The following is a 25,427-nucleotide window of genomic DNA, read 5'->3' as shown; positions in this document are numbered from 1 at the left end:
GGAATTCCAGGATGTTGCCCCAGCGACAGTGAAGGAACGGCGATATATTTCCAAGTCAGGTTGGTGAGTGACTCGGAGGGGAATCTCCAGGTGGTGGGGTTCCCAGGTGTCTGCTGCTTTTGTCCTTCTAGATGGTAGTGGTTGTGGGTTTGGAAGGTGCTATCTAAGGAACCTTGGTGAGTTACTGCAGTGCATCTTGTGGTTGGTACACACGACTGTCACTGTTCGTCAGAGGTGGAGGGTTTGAATATTTGTGGAAGGGGGAGCAATCAAGTGTCTATTGTCCTGGATGCTTTTGAGCTTTTTGAGTCTTGTTGGAGCTGCGCTAATCCAGACAAGTGGAGAGTATTCCAGTACACTTCTGACTTGTGCCTTGTAGATGGTGGACAGGCTTTGGGGGGTCAGGAGATGAGTTAATCGCCATAGGATTCCTAGCCTTTGACCTGCCCTGGTAGCCACAGTATTAATATGGCTAGTCCAGTTCAGTTTCTGATCAATGGTATGCCCCAGGATGTTGATTGTGGGGGATTCAATGATGGTAATGCCATTGAATGTCATTGCCTGCCATTTGTGTGGCGCGAGTATAACTTCCTCTCAGTTCTTTCTCTGAATGCAGCTAGATGTGAGTTTTTTGGACATTAGTCATTCATAAACCTAGCTCATGGCCATTCTTCATCCAAGACTAGGCAATTATTGTTGAAGCCTTTTATGTCCGAACACTTTGAAAAGTGTAACAGTGATCCCGTTCCTTCTCAATGATGATTCACCATTTCTAGCAAGAATTAGCCACACGTCCTTTCTTTCCTCCCACTTTCCATCCAGGCATAGAGACTAGTTGTTTTGAACCTCACTGACGCTCTGATTGAGATGAATAGGCCACAGATAATTTATTTAACCCGAACCTTTCTTCATCTGTATAGATAATGGGCGCGATTCTCTGTTCCCGCGCCGTTTCAGAGAATCGCCTGGGGCACCATTTTTACCTGCGACGCCGGTCCGACGCTGGTCCGACGCCCTCCCGCGATTCACCCCAGCGGCGGGAATGGCCTCGTCGAGGTCTGCACGGCGCAGGCCAGAGAATCGCCCGGGACCCCCAAAATGGCGATTCTCCGCTCTCCCGATATTCTCTGGCCCGGATGGGCCGAGCGGCCTGCCCAAAACGACGGCTTCACGCCGGCGCCATCCACACCTAGTCGCTGCCGGCATGAACACCACGGGAACGTGGGGGGGGGGGGGGCGGCCTGTGCGGGGGCGAGGGGGGTTCCTGCACTGGGGGGGTGCTCAAAAGGGGTCTGGCCCGCAATCGGTGCCCACCGATTGGCGCGCCGGCCTCTCTGAAGGAGGACCTCCTTTCCTCCGCTGCCCCGCAAGATCCATCCGCCATCATCTTGCGGGGCGGCCGCGGGGAGGACGTCAACCGCGCATGCGTGGGTTGGTGCCGGTTATCCCGCGCATGCGCGGTTGACGTCATTTACGCCGCGCCAAGGCCTGGCTCGCGTAAATGACGTGGCACCGCTCCTAGCCCCCCGGGGGAGTGTGAATCGGGGTCTGGGAACGGCCTCCGACGCCGGAGTAAAACACTCCGGTTTTCACTCCGGCGTCAGCACTTAGTCTCCAGATCGGAGAATCGCGCCCATTGTCTCACTGGGTAACACGTTCAACCTCTTCCCTTTAAGAGCTGAGTTTCCCTTTCATGAGAGAGAGTTTCAAATGTTAGGTAAATAGTGATTTTGGACATTGTTCTGTTCACTTCTGGGAACAGGGTTTGAAAGTAACCCTGCCATGAGATGAGAATCTCATCTTGCGAGGATCTTGTGTAAAATGAGCCCTGGAAATGTCACTCTAGTTCTTAGTGGATGTGGGTTCTTAGTATAAGTGGGCAATTTGTTCAGATGTTACTCTTATCCACCTTTTGGATGAGATGCGCCCTTTCAACGGAGCATAAAAGATCTCATGGAATTATCTGGAAGAAAAGCAAGAGAGTTATCTCCATGTTCTGTCCAGTGTTTATGCCACCAAAGAAATAGATTATCTGGCCGTTACCACAATGCAGTGTGTGTAGGTTGGCCGCAGTTTCTACATCACCATAGAGACTACACATCGAGAAGTACCTCATAGGCTGTAAAGCTCTTTGGGATGTCCTGTGGCCATGAAAGATGATGTATAAATGCAAGTCTTTGTTCCTTCTTTCTTTAAATCCATGTTGCAGTTAAGTTAATCTCTCGTACTACCATTTCTTGGTGTTCTGATTTATGGATTTATCAAAGTTAGCTTGAGCTTTTCCGTACTATTTCTAAAGGTTTATTTCATACTCGAGATGAGGTGCTTCATTGAATATTTCATCTCGTCAGGTCAGTATTCTGGACTTTCCAGCATTCACGCAACCTATTTCTGGAAGTTATAACAAGTATCAAGCTAAGATGGCCCTTCCCAAATCTCCAGGTCCACAAAAGTTGAAGCGACAAACAAAAACAGAAGCAGCAGAGGACTTGTCATCAAGGGTTGGGCAAATCCTGGGCAACCACAGCTGTCTCTAGGGTCATAGGTTTGGCACCCCTGCAGTAGGGACAGTTTGTCGAAGTTGACCTTGAGATGTTTTGTCAGTCGGAGTGGCAGCAACATTGCCCTGCATCTAACCTGTGCTATACTTAGTCAGGGGGGTTTGTTATTGATTTTGGAAGGTCAATATGGTAAAATATTGCATTCTTTAATATTGACGCCACTCACCATCAACAGGAAAAGGAATTCACACACATTGCACTGTACTCTCAATTTCTAGTATTATTAGTGGTAAAATTAAAATGACGAAATCAGATTGCTCTATAACTGGAAGAGCAAGACACCTGCAGTTAAACATACATTTAATGGATGGTTGCTTTTCCTCTCCACTTAATGGAATCTGATTTTCATTGATCCAGGTGGGAGGACATATTGGCTTTCAAAGGAGTCAACTTCTATTACATTATTCTATAAACAGAGGTAAATGATCATCGATCACACCTTTGCTGTATTTCTGACAGTACTGCAAAAGATGGAGAACCAGTCGAGTGTTTATACCCATTTCAAGATTAAAGTCCATTTGAAACCCTGAATAAATAAATGCAGCTTCTTGCTCCCTCTACTGGTTGCATGTGGACAAGGCTAGTGTTTGAGCTTCCTGTTGTCTTTTCTCCTTCCTGCGCAGAATAAATCTTCCACATACGCAGAACCCAATTTGTTTTAGCATAGACCCGTTTGCCCAACCCAAGGGGGTCCCTCAGAGTTGCTGGAGAACTAAAACTGCTTCATTTCTTAATCTCCTGCAACAGAAGCATTCCACTGAATCCCACACATTTGTTACACTGAGAATGGACTGTGACTTTCTTTTTACAATTCTTACCTCCATGACAAACTTAAAGGTAATGCTTTGGGCTGTCTTTTAAGATGATTATTTTTTCGTCAAATGACATGGCTCTTCTGACACAATCTGAAGTGAGGGCAAACCGTCTGCCATGATCATTTCTGAGACCGCTTCAGCTATTTCATTCTCAAATAGTAATTTTGCTGTAAAGATTAATCAGCAATCTTTTTACTTCAACTATTCACATGTATATCTCGTTCCATAGTAAAAGCTGACTAAGGAGTAGATTATTAGTAACAGCGGGAGTTCTTATTTACCATTTCCAAGATCTTTTCTCATATTTGAAATGAGGTGCTTCATAGAACATAGAACAGTACAGCACAGAACAGGCCCTTCGGCCCTCGATGTTGTGCCGAGCTTTGTCCGAAACCAAGATCAAGCTATCCCACTCCCTGTCATTCTGGTGTGCTCCATGTGCCTATCCACTAACCGCTTGAAAGTTCCTAAAGTGTCCCACCCCACTATCACAGCAGGCAGTCCATTCCACACCCTAACCACTCTCTGAGTAAAGAACCTACCTCGGACATCCCTCTTATATCTCCCACCCCAAACCTTATAGTTATGCCCCCTTGTAACAGCTACATCCACCCGAGGAAATAATCTCTGAACGTCCACTCTAACCCCCTCATCATCTTATAAACCTCTATTAAGTCACCTCTCATCCTCCTTCGCTCCAATGAGAAAAGCCCTAGCGCCCTCAACCTTTCCTCATAAGACCTACCCTCCAATCCAGGCAGCATCCTGGTAAATCTCCTTTGCACCCTTTCCAATGCTTCCACATCCTTCCTATAATGAAGTGACTAATACTGCTTCAATTAAGTATTGCTTCTCTGCAGATCAGTTTTCTGGACTTAGAAAGAAACATAGAAAAAATAGGAGCTGGAGGAGGCCATTCGGTCCTTTAAGCCCACTCCACCATTCATTATGATCATGGATGATCATCCAACTCAGTAGCTTAATCCCGCTTTCCCGCATATCCTTTGATCTCCTTCGCCTAAGTGCTATATCTAACTGCTTCTTGAAGCCATACAATGTTTTGGACTCAACTACTTACTGTGATAATGAATTCCACTTTGACCACTCTCTGGGTGAAGAGATTTTTCCTCATCTCTGTACTAAATGGTCTACCCCGTATCCTCAGACTGTTTCCCCTGGCTCTGGACACACCCACCATCGGGAACATCCTTCCTGCATCTATCCAGTCCAGTCTCGCCAGAATTCCATTGGTTTATATGAGAACCCCCCACCCCCCCCCCCCTCATTCTTCTGAACTCCTGCGAATAAGGCCCCGTATAGTTGCAGCAAGACACCCCTGCTCCTGTACTTGAATATTGTATAAATGATTTGTGTAATGGTGCATAATTTTTGGAAGGGAGGATGACATGAAGACCCAACTAAATCTTCATCAAAACTACTTTCGCAGCTATCTTTGGAAATTTAAACAAGTAAATGCACTTTTAATAAATTCTATTTCCTCCGCTTTCCTGTATGAAAATGGCAGCTTGTGTCAGGGTAACATTCCACAGGACAAGCAGTCCTCAGTAGCACAACCATGTTGGCCAGTGCATGTTGCCATTGGATCCACACCTGACCCAATTCTGGGCAGTTGAACAAACGCTGGCCGTTTACTCTTGCTCGCTGTGCCCTTTCCTTTATTTTTTTCTCTTCTTTTTACTCCTTCCCCACCCCTACCCGTTTTCTCTTTCCACCTTTTTCTTTTTCTCCTTTTTCTCTTCTCTTCTTCCCCTATGTTCTCCCCCCCGCCCCCCCCCCCCCTGCCCTCCTTCCCACAGCTGTAGTCTAGGCATGTGATGGCTATTGTACCACCCAATTGCCTAGGTTGAGTTGGTTGAGATGTGCTAAGTCAGCACAGGTCAGAGATCACAACCAAGACCTTCTGGGCGGTTGGACTCAGTGGAAAGTCAGACAGTGCATTTACCCACTCAGCCCCAATGAAACTTGTTTTACCTTCCAGTTGCAGGGCTGGTTTCTCCAGTCCTCCGGCTGCGTGTGTCCTGGTGGCGCGCCATTAGCTGACGGTGGGATTCTCTACTCCCGCCACTTACCAATGGGATTTCCCATTGAAGCGGCCCCCGCCCCAATACCACCGGGAAACCTATAGGGGTACACTGCCGGTGGGAACAGAGAGTCGGTCAGATGTTTCCTATTGCAAAATGATCAGCATGCTGGATAACTAAGGTAAAGAGAGCAAAATTATTCCCTTTCCCATTGATTACAGATTCAAGGGAGCAGGCAGATTCCAACCATTGTCATTTAAAAAAATGTTTCACAATCTTACCATGATCCCTCTCTTCCAGATGGCAGAAGTGAATGGAGTATTGGAAGAGGAGTTCACGGTTGCCCGTCTGTACGTTAGCAAAATGAAGTCTGAGGTGAAGACGCTGGTGAAACGTGCCAAACAGCTGGAGAGCACCCAGCTGGACTGCAATAAAAAAATGAATGAAAATGAGCGGGAACTAGCAGCTTGTCAGCTCTTACTGTCTCAGGTATGAGAAATGGAAGCTCACAGTGCAAATGGGACATGTTTCTAGGTCTACTGGTGGTTCAAGGATAGGACTCAGGGTAAAATAGGCTGCTTGATTTGGCGATTCATGAAGGTAAAAGGAGGCCAAACAGCCCTCATGCGTACGTTTTAAACGTGTTGAACATTCTGCACAACATTAAGTGCAAGGTCAGTAGAAGTGTAAAACGGGTGAGATCAGATCATTCACCTGAGTTCAATGGTAAAGAAGATCAAGTAGGGTGTACAGGGGGAATGTGATCCGACATTGGTTTCACCTGAGAAGGTTAAATGTTCCAACAATTCTTCCTGAGGTAAGGGGGTTTTATCACAATCGCCAAGAAAAGGGAATGACCATGACTTTCGATTAACTGAATACTATATGGGAAAGTTTGTAACCCAGCCTTTATGGTTTTGAATTCGTTCTGTTTCAATGTTTTTAATTGATTTTTGTGATGATATCTTGGGAAGGTGCCACGAATGATATTCACAGGTTCATAGAATCCCTACAGTGCAGATGGAGGCCATTCAGCCCATCGGGTCTGCACTGATTGTCGGAAGGAGCCCCCCACCCAGCCCCCCCCCCTTCCCCCACCCAATCCCGTAACTCCACCGAACATTTTGGATACTAAGGGGCAATTTAGCGTGGCCAATCTATGCCACTTGCACATCTTTGGACTGTGGGAGGAAACTGGATGAAACCCACGAAGACAGGGGAAGAATGTGCAAACTCCACACAGACAGCGACCCAAGGTCGGAATTGAACCTGGGTCCCTGGTGCTGTGAGGCGGCAGTGCTAACTACTGCGCCACCGTGCTGCCCCATGTTGTTTAATCAAAAATATTTTATGAAAAATATAACTGTCTCCTGTCTACCAACCTGATAGATAAAAAATATTGATTCATGATCAACAGTTTGTTATACTTAAGAGGCATAGCGTGCATATGTGTGTGTGTCTGATAGATACAAGTGATTTTCCAAAAAAACACCTTAGTAATTGATGTGTTGGGCAGGTCGGTTCGGTGTGGACTGCACTTGATGCAGCGATGCGAGAAACAGACGTCTAACACTGTAGAAGATCCAACACGGTTTTATTGAACGATAGAACTAACATACATGTTTAACTGGGTCGACACTATACTGAACTGACTGGAGACCTTGTACTAGCCTGAGCAGACTTACTGGCTACCGCATGGTGTTTGCACTGTGCTATCTCGTGGACACTGACTGTCTCAGTGGCTGGGTCCAGAGAGAGCGGGAAATCTAGTGCCCTCTGGCTTTATAGTGGTGGTGTCCTGTCTGGTGATTGGCTGCACTGTGTTGTGTGCTTACTGGTCATCCTGTGTGTCAATCACTGCCTGTCTGCACTTCATTATATACATGTGTGGATATTATGACAGTAATGATAAATTCATGTGTTCTGTAGACTGTTTGTTGTGAGTAGTGCAGTAACTGTGTTCTACTGAGCACTGGCATTTCCATGGAAAGAAAGTTTAATTTATAAAATGCTTCTTAAAGCCAACTGAAGTGGCTCACGGACATTGAGGGACTTCTGAAGTGTAGTCAGTGCATCTGGGCTCTGGTTTTTCAAACTGCAGACAGTCCACAAAATTTCGAGATCATCATGTTTTTTCAAACGATTTTCACTTGTCCTTGCACAACGTGTAGCCGCTTTCCCCTCAACAATGTTTGGAAGAGTTCACAACAATTGGGCCCCGCTTTGAAATATGGTCCGTAATGCTTCTTTACAATAGGATTGTAAGTGTCCTCACCAGCTGAGGACAATATTGTGTGCTTCGCTGACATGTCCCATTGCGTACATTTTTCAAGTGCCTCTCAGGACTTTTCATAGAATTTACAGTGCAGAAGGAGGCCATTCGGCCCATCGAGTCTGCACCGGCTCTTGGAAAGAGCACCCGACCCAAGGTCAACACCTCCACCCTGTCCCCATAACCCAGTAACCCCACCCAACACTAAGGGCAATTTTGGACACTAAGGGCAATTTATCATGGCCAATCCACCTAACCTGCACATCTTTGGGCTGTGGGAGGAAACCGGAGCACCCGGAGGAAACCCACGCACACACGGGGAGGATGTGCAGACTCCGCACAGACAGTGACCCACGCCGGAATTGAACCTGGGACCCTGGAGCTGTGAAGCTACCGTGCTGCCCACAATGCTACCGTGCTGTCCCTTTGATATAACATTTCTCACAAAAATGCTCACCTGACTCCCACAACGGTCGCTGTTTGCAAAATATTTAAAATTCGTTCCTGTATCGTTCAGATGGACCTTCAACCTGCTTGAGTTCTTATAGCCAGGCTTCATGCAAACGGTGAACACGAGTTTAGGTGTCAGTAATGCAAATATTTGTGTGCTCAAAGTAATGTTTGTGTGTGTGCATGTTTTTTTGTCTTCACTAATGATGCATCATAATGAACAAATACCTATCATGTAATGCAAGATTAATGAAGCCTTTTTGCATTGAAATTGTAATCAGAATCGTCATTGCCTTTTCCAGCTAAATGTGGTGGATACAACTTAAATATTCATGATTTTTCTCACATCCATTTCCTGCATTGAATATATTTATGAAGGGTTCAACTGGGAGCTGCTTCTTCAGTAACCAGTGATTCCCTCGCTCCAATATTTCTCCTCCCCTCACTTTTTTCCCCTATCCTGTCACTCTTGCCCCCCTACCTTCACTTTATGCCTCTCCCCCACTCCGTCCCTGAGCAACACCACTGTTTCCCTCCATCCCCACTCTTTGCTTTTCTCCCATTCTTCCCCCTACCCTCTCCACACTTTCCCTCCCCATCAGCCCATTCCCTGCCCCACCACTGTACCCCTCCCAGCCCAAACTCTTTGCCCCTCCCCTTCCAATCTTTCCCTTTTATGCCTCCAGGGCTGGTTTAGCAGGCCAGCAGCGCGGGTTCAATTCCCGTACCAGCCTCCCCGAACAGGCGCCGGAATGTGGCGACTAGGGGCTTTTCACAGTAACTTAATTTGAAGCTTACTTGTGACAATAAGCGATTTTCATTTCATAATGTTTTAGGTATTTGTAAATCTGTGAACCAGCCTTTTCAAATAATTTATGACGGTGCAAATTATTGCCCCCCTCCCCGGTGTTCAAAGTTTCCCTTCGTATACCTGCTGCTCCCCCCACCCTCTGCTGCACCCTACCTGTGAGTTAAAGATTTGTTATGGCTTCATGCCTTCTCGTGGTGGTGCAGCTCAAATTAAGGAGAGAGTGGTCTGGTTGGTCACCCTGTCCCACCAGCGTGTAATGAGGTTTTGCACTCCTGTGAACAATATATTGTCTGTTTGAAAAGATGACTGCCGTTGTACCATTGGGAACAAATTACTTGGGTGAAAAAGGTGATTTCCCAATAATAAAAAGAGAAGTCATGGTTGTGGAGTTGACAAAAGTGTTATTGTACAGACACTAATCTGCAATCTATCAAGTTACTGGTGAATGATAACATTTCAGCTGCTCTGCCAGTGTGTGGTAGGTACTAGAAATTAACTTTGTCCATCATCTACATGCCTTGCAGTTATTTGTAAAGTTGTAACATGTGAGTGAGCATGTTGATAGCTGCAATGTAGGCGAGAAGACTAGGGGAGACTAGGACCCGGGGGCACAGCCTTAGAATAAAAGGGAGTCACTTTAGAACAGAGATGAGGAGACATTTCTTCAACCAGAGAGTGGTGGGTCTGTGGAATTCATTGCCACAGAGGGCGGTGGAGGCCGGGACGTTGAGTGTCTTTAAGACAGAAGTTGATAAATTCTTGATTTCTCAAGGAATTAAGGGCTATGGAGAGAGAGCGGGTAAATGGAGTTGAAATCAGCCATGATTGAATGGTGGAGTGGACTCGATGGGCCGAATGGCCTTACTTCCACTCCTATGTCTTATGGTCTTATGGTCTTATGGAGAAGGGAGCGGTCTCCATTGCACAAAAAAGACAAAGCAGCTGACACTGAGCTTTGTCCGGGATCCAGGGCTTGAAGTCTTAGCTGACATTTAGCTTCAGACTATTACTAAATGTTTCCCAGCGCACTCGTGATTTGTGTAATTCACACCTTTACAATCTCTTTTTGTGCTGTTAATCTTTTGGCAGCATGAAGCCAAGATAAAATCACTAACGGATTACATGCAGAACGTGGAGCAGAAGAGAAGGCAGCTGGAGGAGTCTCACGATGCGCTTGACGAAGAGATAGCTAAACTCCGTGCTCAAGGTATGCCCTGGTTTGAAGTTGAAGTAATCCAGATGCCTTTGTCCACTGGATCATTGATTTACGACGCTACACATTCTATTTTGACTGAGTGCTTTACATTGTATACATCCACCTGTTGTAAAAATATTGGATTCTTTCAAAGATACCGACTTGACAATTTTTTCCCAGAATACCTGAGCATGAGAAGGGGAAAGAAACAAACAATGATTTAACTTTGTGGATGAAACAATTATTGTGGAAGCACAAGAGTAGTTTTTAAACTGGTATCGATCGTTATTGGTTGAAATCCACTTGACTCTTCTGTTACTTAGACACACATCTCCATCCCTCATGTTCCTCATGAAGTGAGCCCATTTGGACTGAGCTGTCCATTGGCATTGTGTCAACTTTTCAAATGCTTTGGTGGCTACAAATATTCAGCAAAACAAACTAGCACCTGCTCTATTATCAGTTTTAATCATATCCAACCCCATGAGCTTAGGTGGAAAATGATGAAAGCTTGTGTCTGTTCCAACTCTGAATTGGATAATAAAAGCAAAATACTGGGCATGCTGGAAATCCAAAATAAAAACAGAAAATTGCTGGAAAAGCTCAACAGGTCTGGAAACAACTGTGGAGAGAGAAACATAGTTCAGTTGAATATGACTCTTCCCATACGGACTTGAAATGCTAACTCTGTTCCTCTCTTCACAGATCTGCCGGACCTGCAGAGTTCACCCAGCATTTTTCTGATTCTATTTCTGAATTTAAAAATGTTTCGCATGCAGTGCTTCTAGACTGCTAATGTGCGCATGTGGCTAATGCTCTGTTGAAATTGCTTAATAGAAAAGATGCATGAAGTGACCTTCCAGGACAAAGAAAAGGAGCATCAGACCATGCTTCAAGATGCCAATGAAATGAAGGTAATAACATGGATGAAATGCATTAATGTACGTGCTTTGTGACGGATCTGTTCTGAAATCTGGTAGTTAGACAGGAAAAAAACCCACTTGATCTCAGTGTGGGTTTCTTTACAGCTTTTCTCCTGTACAGAGTCGTTAATGCCTAGAATATTAATTGATAGAAAAACCTGATGCTTGGCAACTGTAACCTAGCTGTCAACATTTTTATATTCCGTCTTGCATTCCCCCGATCCAACTTTCCAATCATGACACCTCTTCTCCTCCATAGAAAAAAATAAATAATAACCTTTTATTACTATAAGGCTCAGGCGACCCGATAAGGGGAATTCAAATGGAGGTTTATTCTAAGCAACGCGGCATACAGCACAAAGGTCCCAACAGGGACTACCGATGACGTCAGTCCCAATCTGGGCCGGCTTTTATGTGGTGATTTCAATCTGCCCAGGCTGATACCTCTGCCCATTAGTGGGGGAGCTCATATTCCACAAGCCCCAAGGGGAGATCAACTGGGTTGTCCCCGAGGGTCATGTGAAGGTTGTTACAATTTCAGTGCATTCTGTTTTACCGGAGAGGTTGGGAATGAACTTCACTGTTTGCTAACATGTGCTACTTGACCTACTCCAGCAAGAGAACGATGGGCCTGCTCCAGTTGGTAGAAGGCAGGGTCAACTGATGTTAGTGACTTAGACTCACCGGGGGCCCAGGCTGCTTCCGAACATAACCCAAAATGGCCGGGAGGTTGGTGGGAAGCCGTTGTCTAGCAATAGATAAGGCAGCAGGAGACAGTCACCAGGGATTTAGGGAAATAATTCCAGGCAGGTTCTTCTGATGTAGGGAATCCTGTTGGGAGGTTGGAGAGGGAAGGCCAGGTCAAGGAAGGCTCCAAGTATCTTTTGAAGATCACACCAAAACAAATGACAAACTTACCAGGCCAGGCCTATCCAGGTTCTGGGCCCTGTTACCAGAAGGTTTGACCTTGCAGGGAAACCTTCATTGGTACCGTGCTCAGATTAAAGTAACTGACTGGAGCCTGATGATACTATTGGAGACCAATTTGTGTATTAAAATAGACCAATGAGTTGTAAGATAATTTCTCACTTAAATATCCCACAAATTGAGGACGATGGTGAAATGATTTCCTGGTGTGTTAACTTCAGATTTTGATAGTCTCCACTTGGTACTTTTAGTAATTCTCTCAAATGTTCTGCTTTAAATTTTAATGAGGCCTTTGCTTTTGACTTGTGATATTTACATTAAAATGACAAAACTTATTACAACAGCTTTCATTGTTTAACTGTTTTTTGGCTGTTATAAAACAAATGGGATTCTTGCCCTGATAAGAAAGAAACTTCTTCATGTTAATTATTCAGGAAAAGAGGATTCTATAAGTAAGACATTTCCAAACTACTTTAACAGATAAGTGATCCAATGATATTTTCACTAAGCACATTGGGCACGATTCTCCCAAAAAGGAACAAAGTCCCCTAGCGAGCGTATTTAGCCGCCTGTTTCCCGGCGCTCGCAGTGCCGGGAAATACACGGCTATTCAATGCGACTTGGGTTGAATAAGGGGTCTGAATGTGGAACGCGAGGCCGAGGCCACACATAGACCCATTTTGTACAGTGGGGAGCTCCGCCATTCTTAAATGGCGTCGCAATCTCTGAGGCCCCAAAAAATGATCCCCGACCTCCCTCCCAGCTCGAATGCAGTATAGGAGGGTCCCGGCCACACCGCACCTCCCCAACACCTACGTCGAGCAATAAATTCCAGCTTGGCACTGCCAACCTGGCAGTGTCCCAGTCAGCTGGCAGTGCCACCTGGGCACCTTGGCAGTGCCAGGGTGACAACCAGGTGGCCCTATCAGGCTGGCACCAGAAGGGCACCATCCTGCCCAAAGGGCATCCAGCTGGGAGCCTCCGATCCCCTCGAAGACTCCCATAAGTCACATTCCCTCTGGTCCACGTTTGTGGTCTCTAAGACAAAGAGGTTGAATCAGAAAGCCTCAGGTACCTCGGGAATCTACACATTCGAGGGAGGGTTACTGCCTCACTGTAATATGCAGATTTGCTGAAAAGTGATCTCGCTCATTGTCGGCGGGATTCACATCGCAACATCTCGCGAGATCGCGTTGAATTTCACGAGGCTTTGCGAGCCGGTTAGATCCCGGGAGCGGAGTCTCCCGACTTTCAACGGCCACACTGCGCCGCAGCGAGCTGTTTTTCCGGCGAGGCCGTTGGATCACGCCCATTATGTATTATGTTTGCTAACAAAAAGTTTTGGCAAATGTTTTCCTGAAGACTGAAATAAGGATAGGGAAGCTCCGTTTGAGGATTCAACATATTGAGAAAAGGCTGATGATTAGAAACTCCATCATGACTACCTCGTCTCCATATACTAAGCTTCAAAACTGAAAGCATCACTGGTCGGACCTGCAATGGAAAATCTCTGCATGGAAGATGCTTGTAGGGTCAAGGAGTAGACAGTGGAACTCCTAAGTTGATTGCCCCAACCAACCAGTAATATCTCAGGAATCATTGTGTACAAGTGTAGGGAAGAGTTCTAACACAGAAAGGTAGCAGGAATTCAATACCTCTTAACTCATTTGGTGTCTTCACCTAGAAAACTCTGGAAGAGCAAATGGAGAACCATAGAGAAGCCCATCAGAAGCAACTGGCACGACTGAGGGATGAAATTGATGAAAAACAAAAAATCATCGATGAACTAAGGGAGTAAGTATTTGACACAACTTCAGACTATAATGTGGTAATTAAGGAATATGTAGAGTTAAAATACATATTTGACAAAGACAGTAAAACCGCTTAGCTTTTTCTGCTCTCGTGAGAACAACCCCAGCATCTCCAATCTATCCACACACATGTGCAAGCTAACTTCTTTATTCTGATCATGGAAATGCCTGGGGTTGAATTGAAGTAATTTGACTAAGCAAATCAGAAGGTTAGTGAACCAAAGGGAAATTAGGAATGAGAAAAGGCCATTTAATCCATTGTAGTTGTTGCTCTATGGCTCTACTTTCCCATAAGAGCATCAAATTATATTTTGAACAACACCAATGTTACTGCCTCTACTACTTTGCTTGGTCAATTATTAGAAATAGCTGACATTCAATAAAGTTCTTCACATCCCTGTTTTACATTTACTATTCAGTTGGGGGTATGGTAACAAAGTGTTTAAGTTAATGGACCAGTAATCCAGAGGCTTGAACTAATGATCTGCAAACAAAAACAGAAAATACCGGACAATCTCAGCAGGTTTAACAGTGCCTATGGAGAAAAAAGGAAACTAACGTTTCGAGTCTGGATGACTCTTTGTCAAAGCTCTTTGTAATGATCTGCAAACATCAGTTTACAACACACTGTGGCAGTCAGGGAATTTAAATTCAATTATTTAAATAAATCTGAATGGTGACCATGAAACTATCATATTGTCGTAAAACCTGCCTGGTTCACCAATGTCCTTTATTGAAGGAAAACCTTACCCGGTCTGTCCAGATCCACAGCAATGTGGTTCGCTCGTCAATGTCCTTGAAGTGGCCCTGTTGCTTTGACGAAGGTGGTTCACTATGAACACACTCTCTTAATGTTTCTGGTAGTGTGGGCTGATTTAGTCATAGGGCGCGATCTAATCAAATTGGAACAGAGCCCGTGACGAGCGTGTTTAGCCGGGTGTTTCCCAGCATTCTCAGCAGCGAGAAACATCACGCTATCTATCGGGACTCTGTTTGAATTCAGAGCCTCAGTAGGGAACGCCCCGCCAAGGCCACACTTAGTCCCTTTTCCTGTACTGACGAGCTCCACTCGCCAGAACTCCTCAGTGCAGGAGGAGATGGCGTCCCAATTTCTCGACCTGCCTGACACAACCCCAAACACCCCCCAAAGCCTCAACTCACCTATAAGGGTGCCTCCCCCACACCCCACCTCACATGCGCAGGACATCCCCAGGCCCGACCACAGGAAAATGCCACCCTGGCAGTGCCAGGCTAGCACACAGGTGGCACTGCCAGGATGCCAGACTGGCAGTGCCCATGTGCTCGGGTGGCATTGGCAGTGCCAGGGTGCCAACCTGCTCAGAAGGCAAGCACCTGGGGGCCTCCCATTACCCTGAGAGACCCCCACAAGTGCTGTTCCATCTGGTCCCCGTTTCTGGGGACCAGCACTGAACTGAATTTGCCCAAGGTCTCCAAGGCAAAGGGGTTAGATCCCGGTCCCAATGCCTTGGGTAGATCAAGGTAGTGCATATTAAAGTGATACTAGCCGCCTCACTGTCATATGCAGATTTTCCAGATAGTAATACTGCCCACAATGAGTGGGATTCTGATCATGACGCCTCGAGAGATCATGTTAGATCTCACAGGCATGATGAGTTGGGTCGATCCCGGAAGAGGGATCTCCTGGCATCTACCAGCCACGCCACATTTCGGGCGCAACGTGGTCGGTAGATCGCATCCATAGAGTCATTTGTGGAACCTTGTTAATGTGCGCAATGGCTGTCCTGTTTGCTTACACACTAACAGTTACTTCAAAAGGAATTAATTGGCTGTTAATCATCTTGGGACAGCTTGAGGATGTCAAAGGCCCGATTGCAAATGCAAGTTCTTTCATGGTGATTGTTTTAAATTGTTTGCTGTAAGAAATAATCTTTCCCTATTTAACCTGTCAAATTGCTGCTTAATTTTAAATGTGTGGATTACATTTCCTCCTAGTTTTCCCTGTTCCATTGGATGGCACGGTGACACAGTGGTTAGCACTGCTGTCTCACAGCACCAGGGACCCGGGTTGAATTCCATCCTTGGGTGACTGTGTGGAGTTTGCACTTTCTCCCCGTGTCTGCGTGGGTTTCCTCCAGTTTCCTCCCACAGTCCAAAGATGTGCAAGTTAGGTGGCTTGGCCATGCTAAATTGCCCATAAGTGTCCAAAAAGGTTAGGTGGGATTACTGGGTTAGGGGGATGGGGTGGAGTCCTGTGCTTAAGTAGGGTGCTCTTTCCAAGTGCCGGTGCAGACTCAATGGGTCAAATGGCCTCCTTCTGCACTGTAAATTCTACGATTCTATGAATAATTCCAGTCGTAAAAGTTACTGTTCGTAACAATAGTTTCTCATCTCTGGTATAATTTTGGTGAATCTATGCGATATTTTCGGTATAGCTTTAATATTATTTTTCTAATGGAGTCCCTAAAGTTGTGCAGACCATAAATATGGCCTAAACATTACCTTTTATAATTTATCACCATGTTTGGCTCCATATTTATATGGCATAACCTGTCTGTATATCATGGAATATTTTACCCCTCGGTCTCTGTTCCACCATACCCATCCCATTCAGTATATAATCTTGGGCGAAATTCTCCCGAAGCGGCGCGATGTCCGCCGACTGGCGCCCAAAACGGCGCCAATCAGACGGGCATCGCGCCGCCCCAAAGGTGCGGAATGCTCCGCATCTTTGGGGGCCGAGCCCCAACATTGAGGGGCTAGGCCGACGCCGGAGGAATTTCCGCCCCGCCAGCTGGCGGAAACGGCCTTTGTTGCCCCGCCAGCTGGCGCGGAAATGACATCCCCGGGCGGCGCATGTGCGGGAGCGTCAGCGGCCGCTGACAGTTTCCCACGCATGCGCAGTGGAGGGAGTCTCTTCCGCCTCCGCCATGGTGGAGACCGTGGCGGAGGCGGAAGGGAAAGAGTGCCCCCACGGCACGGGCCCGCCTGCGGATCGGCGGGCCCCGATCGCGGGCCAGGCCACCGTGGGGGCACCCCCCGGGGCCAGATCGCCCCGTGCCCCCCCCCAGGACCCCGGAGCCCACCCACGCCGCCTTGTCCCGCCGTTCAAAAGGTGGTTTAATCCACGCCGGCGGGACAAGCAATTTATCGGCGGGACTTCGGCCCATCCGGCCCGGAGAATCCAGCGGGGGGGGGGGGGCCGCCAACCGGCGCGGCCCGATTCCCGCCCCCGCCGAATATCTGGTGCCGGAGACTTCGGCAACCGGCGGGGGCGGGATTCACGGCAGCCCCCGGCGATTCTCCGACCCGGCGGGGGGGTCGGAGAATGACGCCCCTGATTCCTTGATTTCCCTCACCTCTGTATGCTAAATACCTTTGAGGATGCCCCTCCCTTTATCAGTTTCCCCTGCGCCCACCCCCACATCCTTACTCCCATGCTAATCTTTAAAACCTTCTGTAATCTATTCTCCTGGATCATTCTTACACTCCTGGAATCACACATGTTGCCCTTCTCTCTACCCGTTCCGGTGCGTGCTTACATCGTTTTTTGTGGCATTGAATAATGAACAGTTTTCTAAGCGATCTTCTGTTCTCTGGTTTATCCGAGACCAGGCATGCAACCCAAAATGCATGTCAGGACCCCACGGAGGACCTGGCACGCTGACCTCCATGGGAATTGCTTGGGGAGTTTCAACTTCAGATGGGCAATTCGCATGCTCCCCTGGACCATCGCAAATCTCTCCGAGTCCAAGTCAGATCCAGAGATTTTGGACAGTTCCGATTTATTGACCTGGATAGTTACCCAGGAAATATTACACAGAAAAATCCTAGCCTAACTCCTGGGTAACTACAGAACTGACCCCCCCCCCCACCCCCACCCCAGGAACACTCACACTGGCCCTCCGACTATGCCATCACCTCCAGACTCTTCCCCCCTGAGCCGCCGAATACCCCGCCAATACGACCTGACTATCCCTAACCCACCTGCCACCTCATCTACCTACCACTCTACCCATCTGACACCCAGCCCACTTATCTCCCCTACCATTCACTCATTCATCCACTCACCCCTTTCACCCACTCACTGACGTTCAGACTGGGCATTTAAACTTATTATATATGGCAGCTAGTGCTGTGAAACAGGGCCATGTCTTGTTTTCCCCTCTGACACTACCCCACTGCAACGGAGCTCTCTGAGGGATGTTGCACTCCATGTTTCTGGTAAAAGCTGGGCTTGGAAGTCCCAGCAAGATAGTCTCCGCAATTACTTCCCGGTCAGATTCTGTCTGCAGGATTCCTGCTTCAGTCTCATTCATCCTACACTGACAATGCACATTCGTTTCGCATATGCTGAACATTTTAAATTTCAGTTTCTGTTTTTAGCATAATAATGTACACATTCATTATAAATCTTTTGAAAAGAAAGCATTAGCTGAATCATCTGTGTTAACTGCTTTCCATCTTTTAGCGATCTCAGCAACTGGAACAAATCTGACAGTTGTTGGAAATGCTCCCCACTTTATGGGATTGGTGGGGGGGAGGGGGTCTGGCGAGTGGGAGGGCGAGATGGGGGCATGGGATGAGCCTAATTGATACCCCATTGATACTGACGGGTGGGATTCCCACATCGGGCTCCTCTCGTCCCCAACCTAATTGTGAAGGTCTTTCCCAATGCTGGGAATCCGATCCATGTACTCCCACCCAATTCTCCCAGGCAGCTCCCGCCATCATGCCTGTTCCAGCCGGCTCCATTACATTACGCCCATAGAATCATTTGCAGCACAGAAGACCAGTGAGCCAATTGAGTCCATGTTGACTCTGCAGAACAACCCTATCAGTCCCATTCCCTTGATCTATCTCTGTAACCCTGGAAGCCTATTATCTAGGATGCCATCCAATCACCATTCATCGTCACAATTCCCATCACCCTTTGCGGCAGCGAGTGCCTGGTGGTCACCAACAAAAGAACAAAGAAAAGTGCAGTACAGGAACAGGCCCTTCGGCCCTCCAAGCTTGCGCTGACCATGCTGCCCGTCTAACTAAAACACTTGTACACTTCCGGGGTCTGTATTCTTCTATTCCCATCCTATTCATGTATTTGTTAAGATGCCCCTTAAACCACTTACTTTGTTGCCACTTTATTATCAGACCACAAGCTGCAAGTATGTTTCTTGTATGACCAAATGACCTCACAACCAGTATGTTAGTTCAACAGACAGTTTATTATAAAACACAAGACTTATTTCTATGTGCAATGATACACGCGGCTACGTATTAAACTACACCTATCAACTAAGATGACCTTTACTTAACTTCTGGATGACCAGCTCTGTGCGGGTAGATAAGGCCTTTATCTGAGTCCCCAAGTGTGTTGGCTGGAAATCATCAGGTTCGTCTTGGCTGCAGCTCGTCTCTCTCTCAGGTAGCGATCGCGGGTCTTGAACTTGGCTGGTCGTTATGCTGCAGTTGGTGTGGGCAAAAGAGGCCAATCCCCAAAGAGGCCGATCCCTAGTGCGCAGGGCTTCTTATCTGCCCTTTTGGGCGGGGTTAACTCAGGGTCCAATGGATCGATAGAGTCTCAATCACTCTGATCGATACCGGCCAATTAGGGGCCTTGATGGCTGGGCGGGTCCTATTCATTATTCCAAGTGTGTATGCCTTTCCAAATAAGGGGGAGCGGCGCCGGGGAGTCTGCTACTGTTGCTATTCCTTGATTTGAGTCTATTGTCCTGGGGAAATCGATGATTGACCTTTAACAGATGCAAGTTTCAGTTGGGTCTGGTCTTTCCTTTGCACAATACACAGGAGCTGTGCACTGTCTGTGTCCCAGCTTGACCACAATTCCCATTACCCTTTGCAGGCGGCCATTTTAGATGGCCACACTGTTTAAAAAAAAAAGATTCTTCCTCACATCCCATCTGCATCTTGTTCAAAATCTTAAATCTAGATATGGCATTGTCGGTAAAAATACTGTCGCTGTTCGGGCTCTTTTACTGTTAAGACAGATTGCAAAGCTATTTATAATTTTAGACAAAGCAATAGCAGCCAAATACAGAGGATTACACAGTGGGAAATATTTAAAAATCTATACAAAGTGTGCAACATAAGTGGATTACAAGCGTGAGCATTTACATGGTGGGCTAGATATAATATTCTTACACGTTAAATTATGGTTGGTACAGTCACCGTGATTAAAGTCAAAAGGATTGTATAGTTACAAAAATAATCGTCCCCTAACAGAAGTTAAACCATAAAACAAACGGTCATGTAGATCCTTTGATTCTGTATTATAACTAAGCCAAACTGCTAATTCCTACAATACTGTATTTACTTCTTCATCTGAATTGTAGAAATGGTCACATTCGTCGGTACATTATAACGGCACAAAGTTCAAATGATATATGCAAAGTAATGAACGCACCAGCACTGTGGTTTCCAGTGCAAAATAAAAATTATACACTTCAAAACTGAGATATGAAACGCTGCTGAGCACAGTTGCTGTTATACTCAAAACACAGTAATTATCGTGTCTGCATTTGTGTGTATTTATCTCCCTATTTAATAGCTTAAACACAAATTGTGCTGATCTGATTTTGATTCAGTTGGTGGGGGAATTTCAATTGATTAGAAAGGAGATGTAGAATCAAAAGGCATGATGTAAATGGAAATGTCCAGTTTAATGTCATAACCTTGACAAGATAATGATGTTGTGCGGGTTGACTGTAATTTATTGACAGATTTTCCACTGTTCATGCTCGAGTACGGAAACCCAAATGGTTTGCAATCTAAAATACTTCTGCTTTTTTCTTTACACCTGCCAGTTGGAACCAAAAACTTGTGCTGGAGCAGGAGAAACTGAATTCTGATTTTGACAAGTTAAAAATGGAGGAGCATGAAAAAAGTGTCAAGCTCCAGAAACTTGTGTAAGCTTATTCTTAAAATGACCTCTCCTGACACCATGAGAACTGTGTTATTTAACGGTTACTGCTTTGTAATAAAGCTGCAGGTTTCAATTTGGAACCGGGAGGCTGGTATGGCAGCTCTGTCTGCTTCTGCCAATGATACTCAATATTATCCACAATCAATATCCATGCTTTCCAATTCTTGGTGGGTGACTGGGTTGAATGGAATCACTTCTGTGTAAACAGGGAAGAAAGCAAGAGAGAGTGGAAGACGAAGGGTATTAGTTTACCATGTGAACAATCAACTCCTATCTGTCTGACAGTACCCCGGGAATCTCTAATGCCTTTCTTGGGCTGTTCTGGGATTTTGGAAGAGGAAATTTTAAAAAAGGAACTCCCAATTTGGCCATCAATGTGATGATGCACAGTATTGATTTGGTCATTGCTACCAATAAACAATATTTGTCCAGGCAAAACATCCTAGTTCTGGCCTTCTCGCTCCTTTTTCTGTTCTAGTGGTGGTATGTGAGTGTCTACATATTTTTTTGCAATAAAAATCCTTGCATCTGTTGTCTACATTATGTATTGGAGTTCTTGTTTTGCTCAGAGGTGCCATGTAGCTGACCAGTGACGCCATCACCAGACTGCTCACTATAATAGCATGGTGGTTAAATAACCTTATGATTATAACGTTCGGCTTGTTGTTACTTGCAGACAATTTTCTTGTAATGTGATCTGTTTACCGCTAACTTGGTAAATTATACAACACAGAGGCATGAAATTATTTTCATGATACGCTGTCAATCTGAAATAAAATCTGACTCCAAATAACTTTTATGTCCTGCTTTTAGACTTCTTAATGACAAAAGAGAGCAAGCAAAACAGGACCTCAAGGGGCTGGAGGAGACAGTTGTAAGTTTCACTGTGAAACCTATTGGACTTTTAATGGACTTGCTTCAGAACAAACTAGTTCCCTCCCCAATTATGTAACTTAGCTACTCTAAGGCCACTCACCTGTAGAACAAAGACTGCGCCGTTCCAGTGTAATATCTGTAAATCTTCCCCACATACAACTTTCCCAGTATTGAATCCACAGTCCCCAACATACACCGTCGTGAAATTATTGTTAGCATTTTTTAAAGAAGCTTTGCAGTCTAAATATATCTCCATCTGGACTGGTTAAACTACATTGCAATTTGTTTATAATTTGAAAACTTTCAATGTAGTGGCTGGAGAGTGGGCGATTAGAGCAGGGACATTTCCATTGGTGAATTAGCTTTCCCAACAAAAATGGCAGACCTGTAGTCACCTTCTAAATTTCTCAGGGTAGCGGAAGTTGGGGGTGGGATGCCGGGGGGCATATATTTTCCATATAACAGACCAAGATCCTGTTCTGCTCCGCGAATGCTGTTTGCTCCGTTGTACATTATAATCAGCAACTTTTCTTTTTCAACAAATGGATGTTTTTCTTGGATATGGGGTTATTGAACACTGTTTCACCTCCTCCCTCCACCTCCCCCAAAACCCAAATCAAATCGTAATGACTTCCAATTGTTTAAAGCACCTTCAGTCGATGGGGTTTGTGCTTATTAGTTACCTATTTCTACATATCTAAAATTAATGTTTGGAAAAGCATACAAGCTTATTTAAAATCTAGATTCCTTAAACCTGCTAACATTGACTACTTATTCTCTTAACAAGGCAAAAGAACTTCAAACTCTCCACAACCTCCGAAAACTTTTTGTTCAAGATCTCACAACCAGAGTCAAGAAAGTAAGTTGATTGATTTAATTCAATGTTGTTTCTTAACATGGTCGCTAAGGGTCCATTGCGAGCACGTATTTGGAGATGTTTATCTCCCTAATCTTTAACCCAAACAGTTGAGCTAATTGTACTTATGATGTTGTAGGCATCATGTGAGGTATGTGAAGATGAAATTATCTAAATGCAGGGATTTTCCGGCCCTGCCTGCCACTGGGATCTTCTAGTACCGCCCCGTGACGGGTCTCCCAATGGCGCAGCCGGTGAGCAAGGCAAATAGCCATTGACTTCAGCGGGACTGGAATATCTTGCCACCTTCGCCGCGGGAAAACACGCCACGTGGATTGAGGGCATGTGGGTGGAAGATCCTGGCCAAAGAAACAAATATTAGGAACCAATGCTTTCAAGTAACTGTCAGTATTCTCACCAGGGACATTGACATGCTAAAAGCTGCCGGTTTTCCCAACTGGAAACAGCGTTTGTATGTTTCACAATAGACGTTGGAGTGCAGTATGGGAGGGCAGGTCGCCTTGGTGGTGGTCAGCTCCCTATGGAGCTGGGGCATCATGCCAGCTCCTTCTGGCTCCATTGGAAGGTGACTTATAAAATCACAATCTTTATAGAGCTGACTTTTTTGATTGGTACCTGCTGAGGAATCTTGAACTTGCCACTTCTTGCGTGGTGTGGAGTTTTAACATAATTGAAAGGGTCTCCATCCCAGATGCCAGCCTAATGCACCACGGTGGCACATGGTGACCTCACAGCGCCAGGAACCCGAGTTCAATTCCGGCTTTGGGTGACTGCGGAGTTTGCACGTTCTCCCCGTGTCTGCGTGGCCTTCATTCAGGTGCTCCGGATTTCCCCCACAGTCCAAAGATATGCAGGATGGGTGGATTGGCCATTTGAAAAAATTATCCCTTACTGTCCGAAGATGTGCAGGTTGGGTGGAGTGGACCTAGGTAGGGTGCTCTTTCAGAAGGTCAGTTCAGGCTCAATGAGCTGAATGGCCTCCTTCTGCACTAGCAATTCTATGGTTCTATTTGACATGCTTGCCTTCCACTTGAGTGAGCAGCACTGGCAAAGAGACCATGGGACTAGGTAGATCTGTGCTGTAACCGGGAGATGGGGTCTGACCTTGAGGAGGGGAGGGGGTCCAGTAGCAGTTGGCAACACAATAAACTGCATTTCAGAAAATACTGAGGTATAAGGGTAGAAACAATTGCTGAACAAATGTAAACCAATAAACTGCTGAGTAAAAATGAATAAGCAATAATATTACCATAATGTTGGAAGGCCAGTGCGTGGGGAAGAGTGTGGGAGTGTGGGTTGGTGTGCGGAGGTAAGAGTGAGTGAGAAAAATGAGACTGGGCATACACCCTCCACAAATCACCCACCCACTCACTCACACACTCCACCCACCCACTCACTCACTCCACCCACCTACTCACTCACTCCCACCCACCCACCCACTCACTCACTCCACCCACCCACCCACTCACTCACACACTCCACCCACTCACTCACTCACTCCACCCACCTACTCACTCACTCCCACCCACCCACCCACTCACTCCCACCCACCCACCCACTCACTCACTCCACCCACCCACTCACTCACTCCACCCACCCACTCACTCACTCCACCCACCCACTCACTCACTCCACCCACCTACTCACTCAATCCCACCCACCCACCCACTCACTCACTCCACCCACCCACCCACTCACTCACTCCACCCACCCACCCACTCACTCACTCCACCCACCCACCCACCCACTCACTCACTCCACCCACCCACTCACTCCACCCACCCACTCACTCACTCCACCCACCCACTCACTCACTCCACCCACCTACTCACTCACTCCCACCCACCCACTCACTCACTCCACCCACCCACTCACTCACTCCACCCACCTACTCACTCACTCCCACCCACCCACTCACTCACTCCCACCCACCCACCCACTCACTCACTCACTCCACCCACCCACCCACTCACTCACTCCACCCACCCAATCACTCCACCCACCTACTCACTCACTCCCACCCACCCACTCACACACTCACTCCATCCACCCACCCACTCACTCACTCACTCCACCCACCCACCCACTCACTCACTCACTCACTCACTCCACCCACTCACTCACTCACTCACTCCACCCACCCACTCACTCAATCACTCACTCCACCCACCCACTCACTAACTCACTCCACCCACCCACCCACTCACTCAATCACTCACTCCACCCACCCACTCACTCACTCCACCAACCCACTCACTCACTCACTCCACCCACCCACTCACTCACTCACTCCACCCACCCACCCACTCACTCAATCACTCACTCCACCCACCCACTCACTCACTCCACCCACCCACCCACTCACTCCCACCCACCCACCCACTCACTCACTCCACCCACCCACTCACTCCACCCACCCACTCACTCACTCCACCCACCCACTCACTCACTCCACCCACCTACTCACTCACTCCCACCCACCCACCCACTCACTCACTCCACCCACCCACCCACTCACTCACTCCACCCACCCACCCACTCACTCACTCCACCCACCCACTCACTCACTCCACCCACCCACTCACTCCACCCACCCACTCACTCACTCCACCCACCCACTCACTCACTCCACCCACCTACTCACTCACTCCCACCCACCCCCCCACTCACTCACTCCACCCACCCACTCACTCACTCCACCCACTTACTCACTCACTCCCACCCACCCACCCACTCACTCACTCCCACCCACCCACCCACTCACTCACTCCACCCACCCACCCACTCACTCACTCCACCCACCCAATCACTCCACCCACCTACTCACTCACTCCCACTCACACACTCACTCCACCCACCCACCCACTCACTCACTCACTCCACCCACCCACCCACTCACTCACTCACTCACTCACTCACTCCACCCACTCACTCACTCACTCACT

General features: G+C 46.9%; 1 protein-coding gene across 1 annotated transcript in view; it reads left to right on the top strand.

Moving 5' to 3' along the window:
* kif5c (kinesin family member 5C) overlaps positions 1-25,427 on the top strand; it is a 359,768-nt gene that overhangs the window by 211,023 nt on the left and 123,318 nt on the right. Inside the window, exons 16-22 of the mRNA XM_072471286.1 lie at positions 5,719-5,907; positions 10,041-10,158; positions 10,984-11,060; positions 13,681-13,790; positions 20,611-20,712; positions 21,543-21,603; positions 22,393-22,464. Of these exons, the coding sequence (XP_072327387.1) occupies positions 5,719-5,907; positions 10,041-10,158; positions 10,984-11,060; positions 13,681-13,790; positions 20,611-20,712; positions 21,543-21,603; positions 22,393-22,464 (729 nt within the window). The remainder of the gene's footprint in view (positions 1-5,718; positions 5,908-10,040; positions 10,159-10,983; positions 11,061-13,680; positions 13,791-20,610; positions 20,713-21,542; positions 21,604-22,392; positions 22,465-25,427) is intronic.

The sequence above is a fragment of the Scyliorhinus torazame genome, chromosome 2 (assembly GCF_047496885.1).
Source record: "Scyliorhinus torazame isolate Kashiwa2021f chromosome 2, sScyTor2.1, whole genome shotgun sequence".
Lineage (NCBI taxonomy): Eukaryota > Metazoa > Chordata > Chondrichthyes > Carcharhiniformes > Scyliorhinidae > Scyliorhinus > Scyliorhinus torazame.
This window is presented reverse-complemented; position numbering and strand designations above follow the sequence as displayed.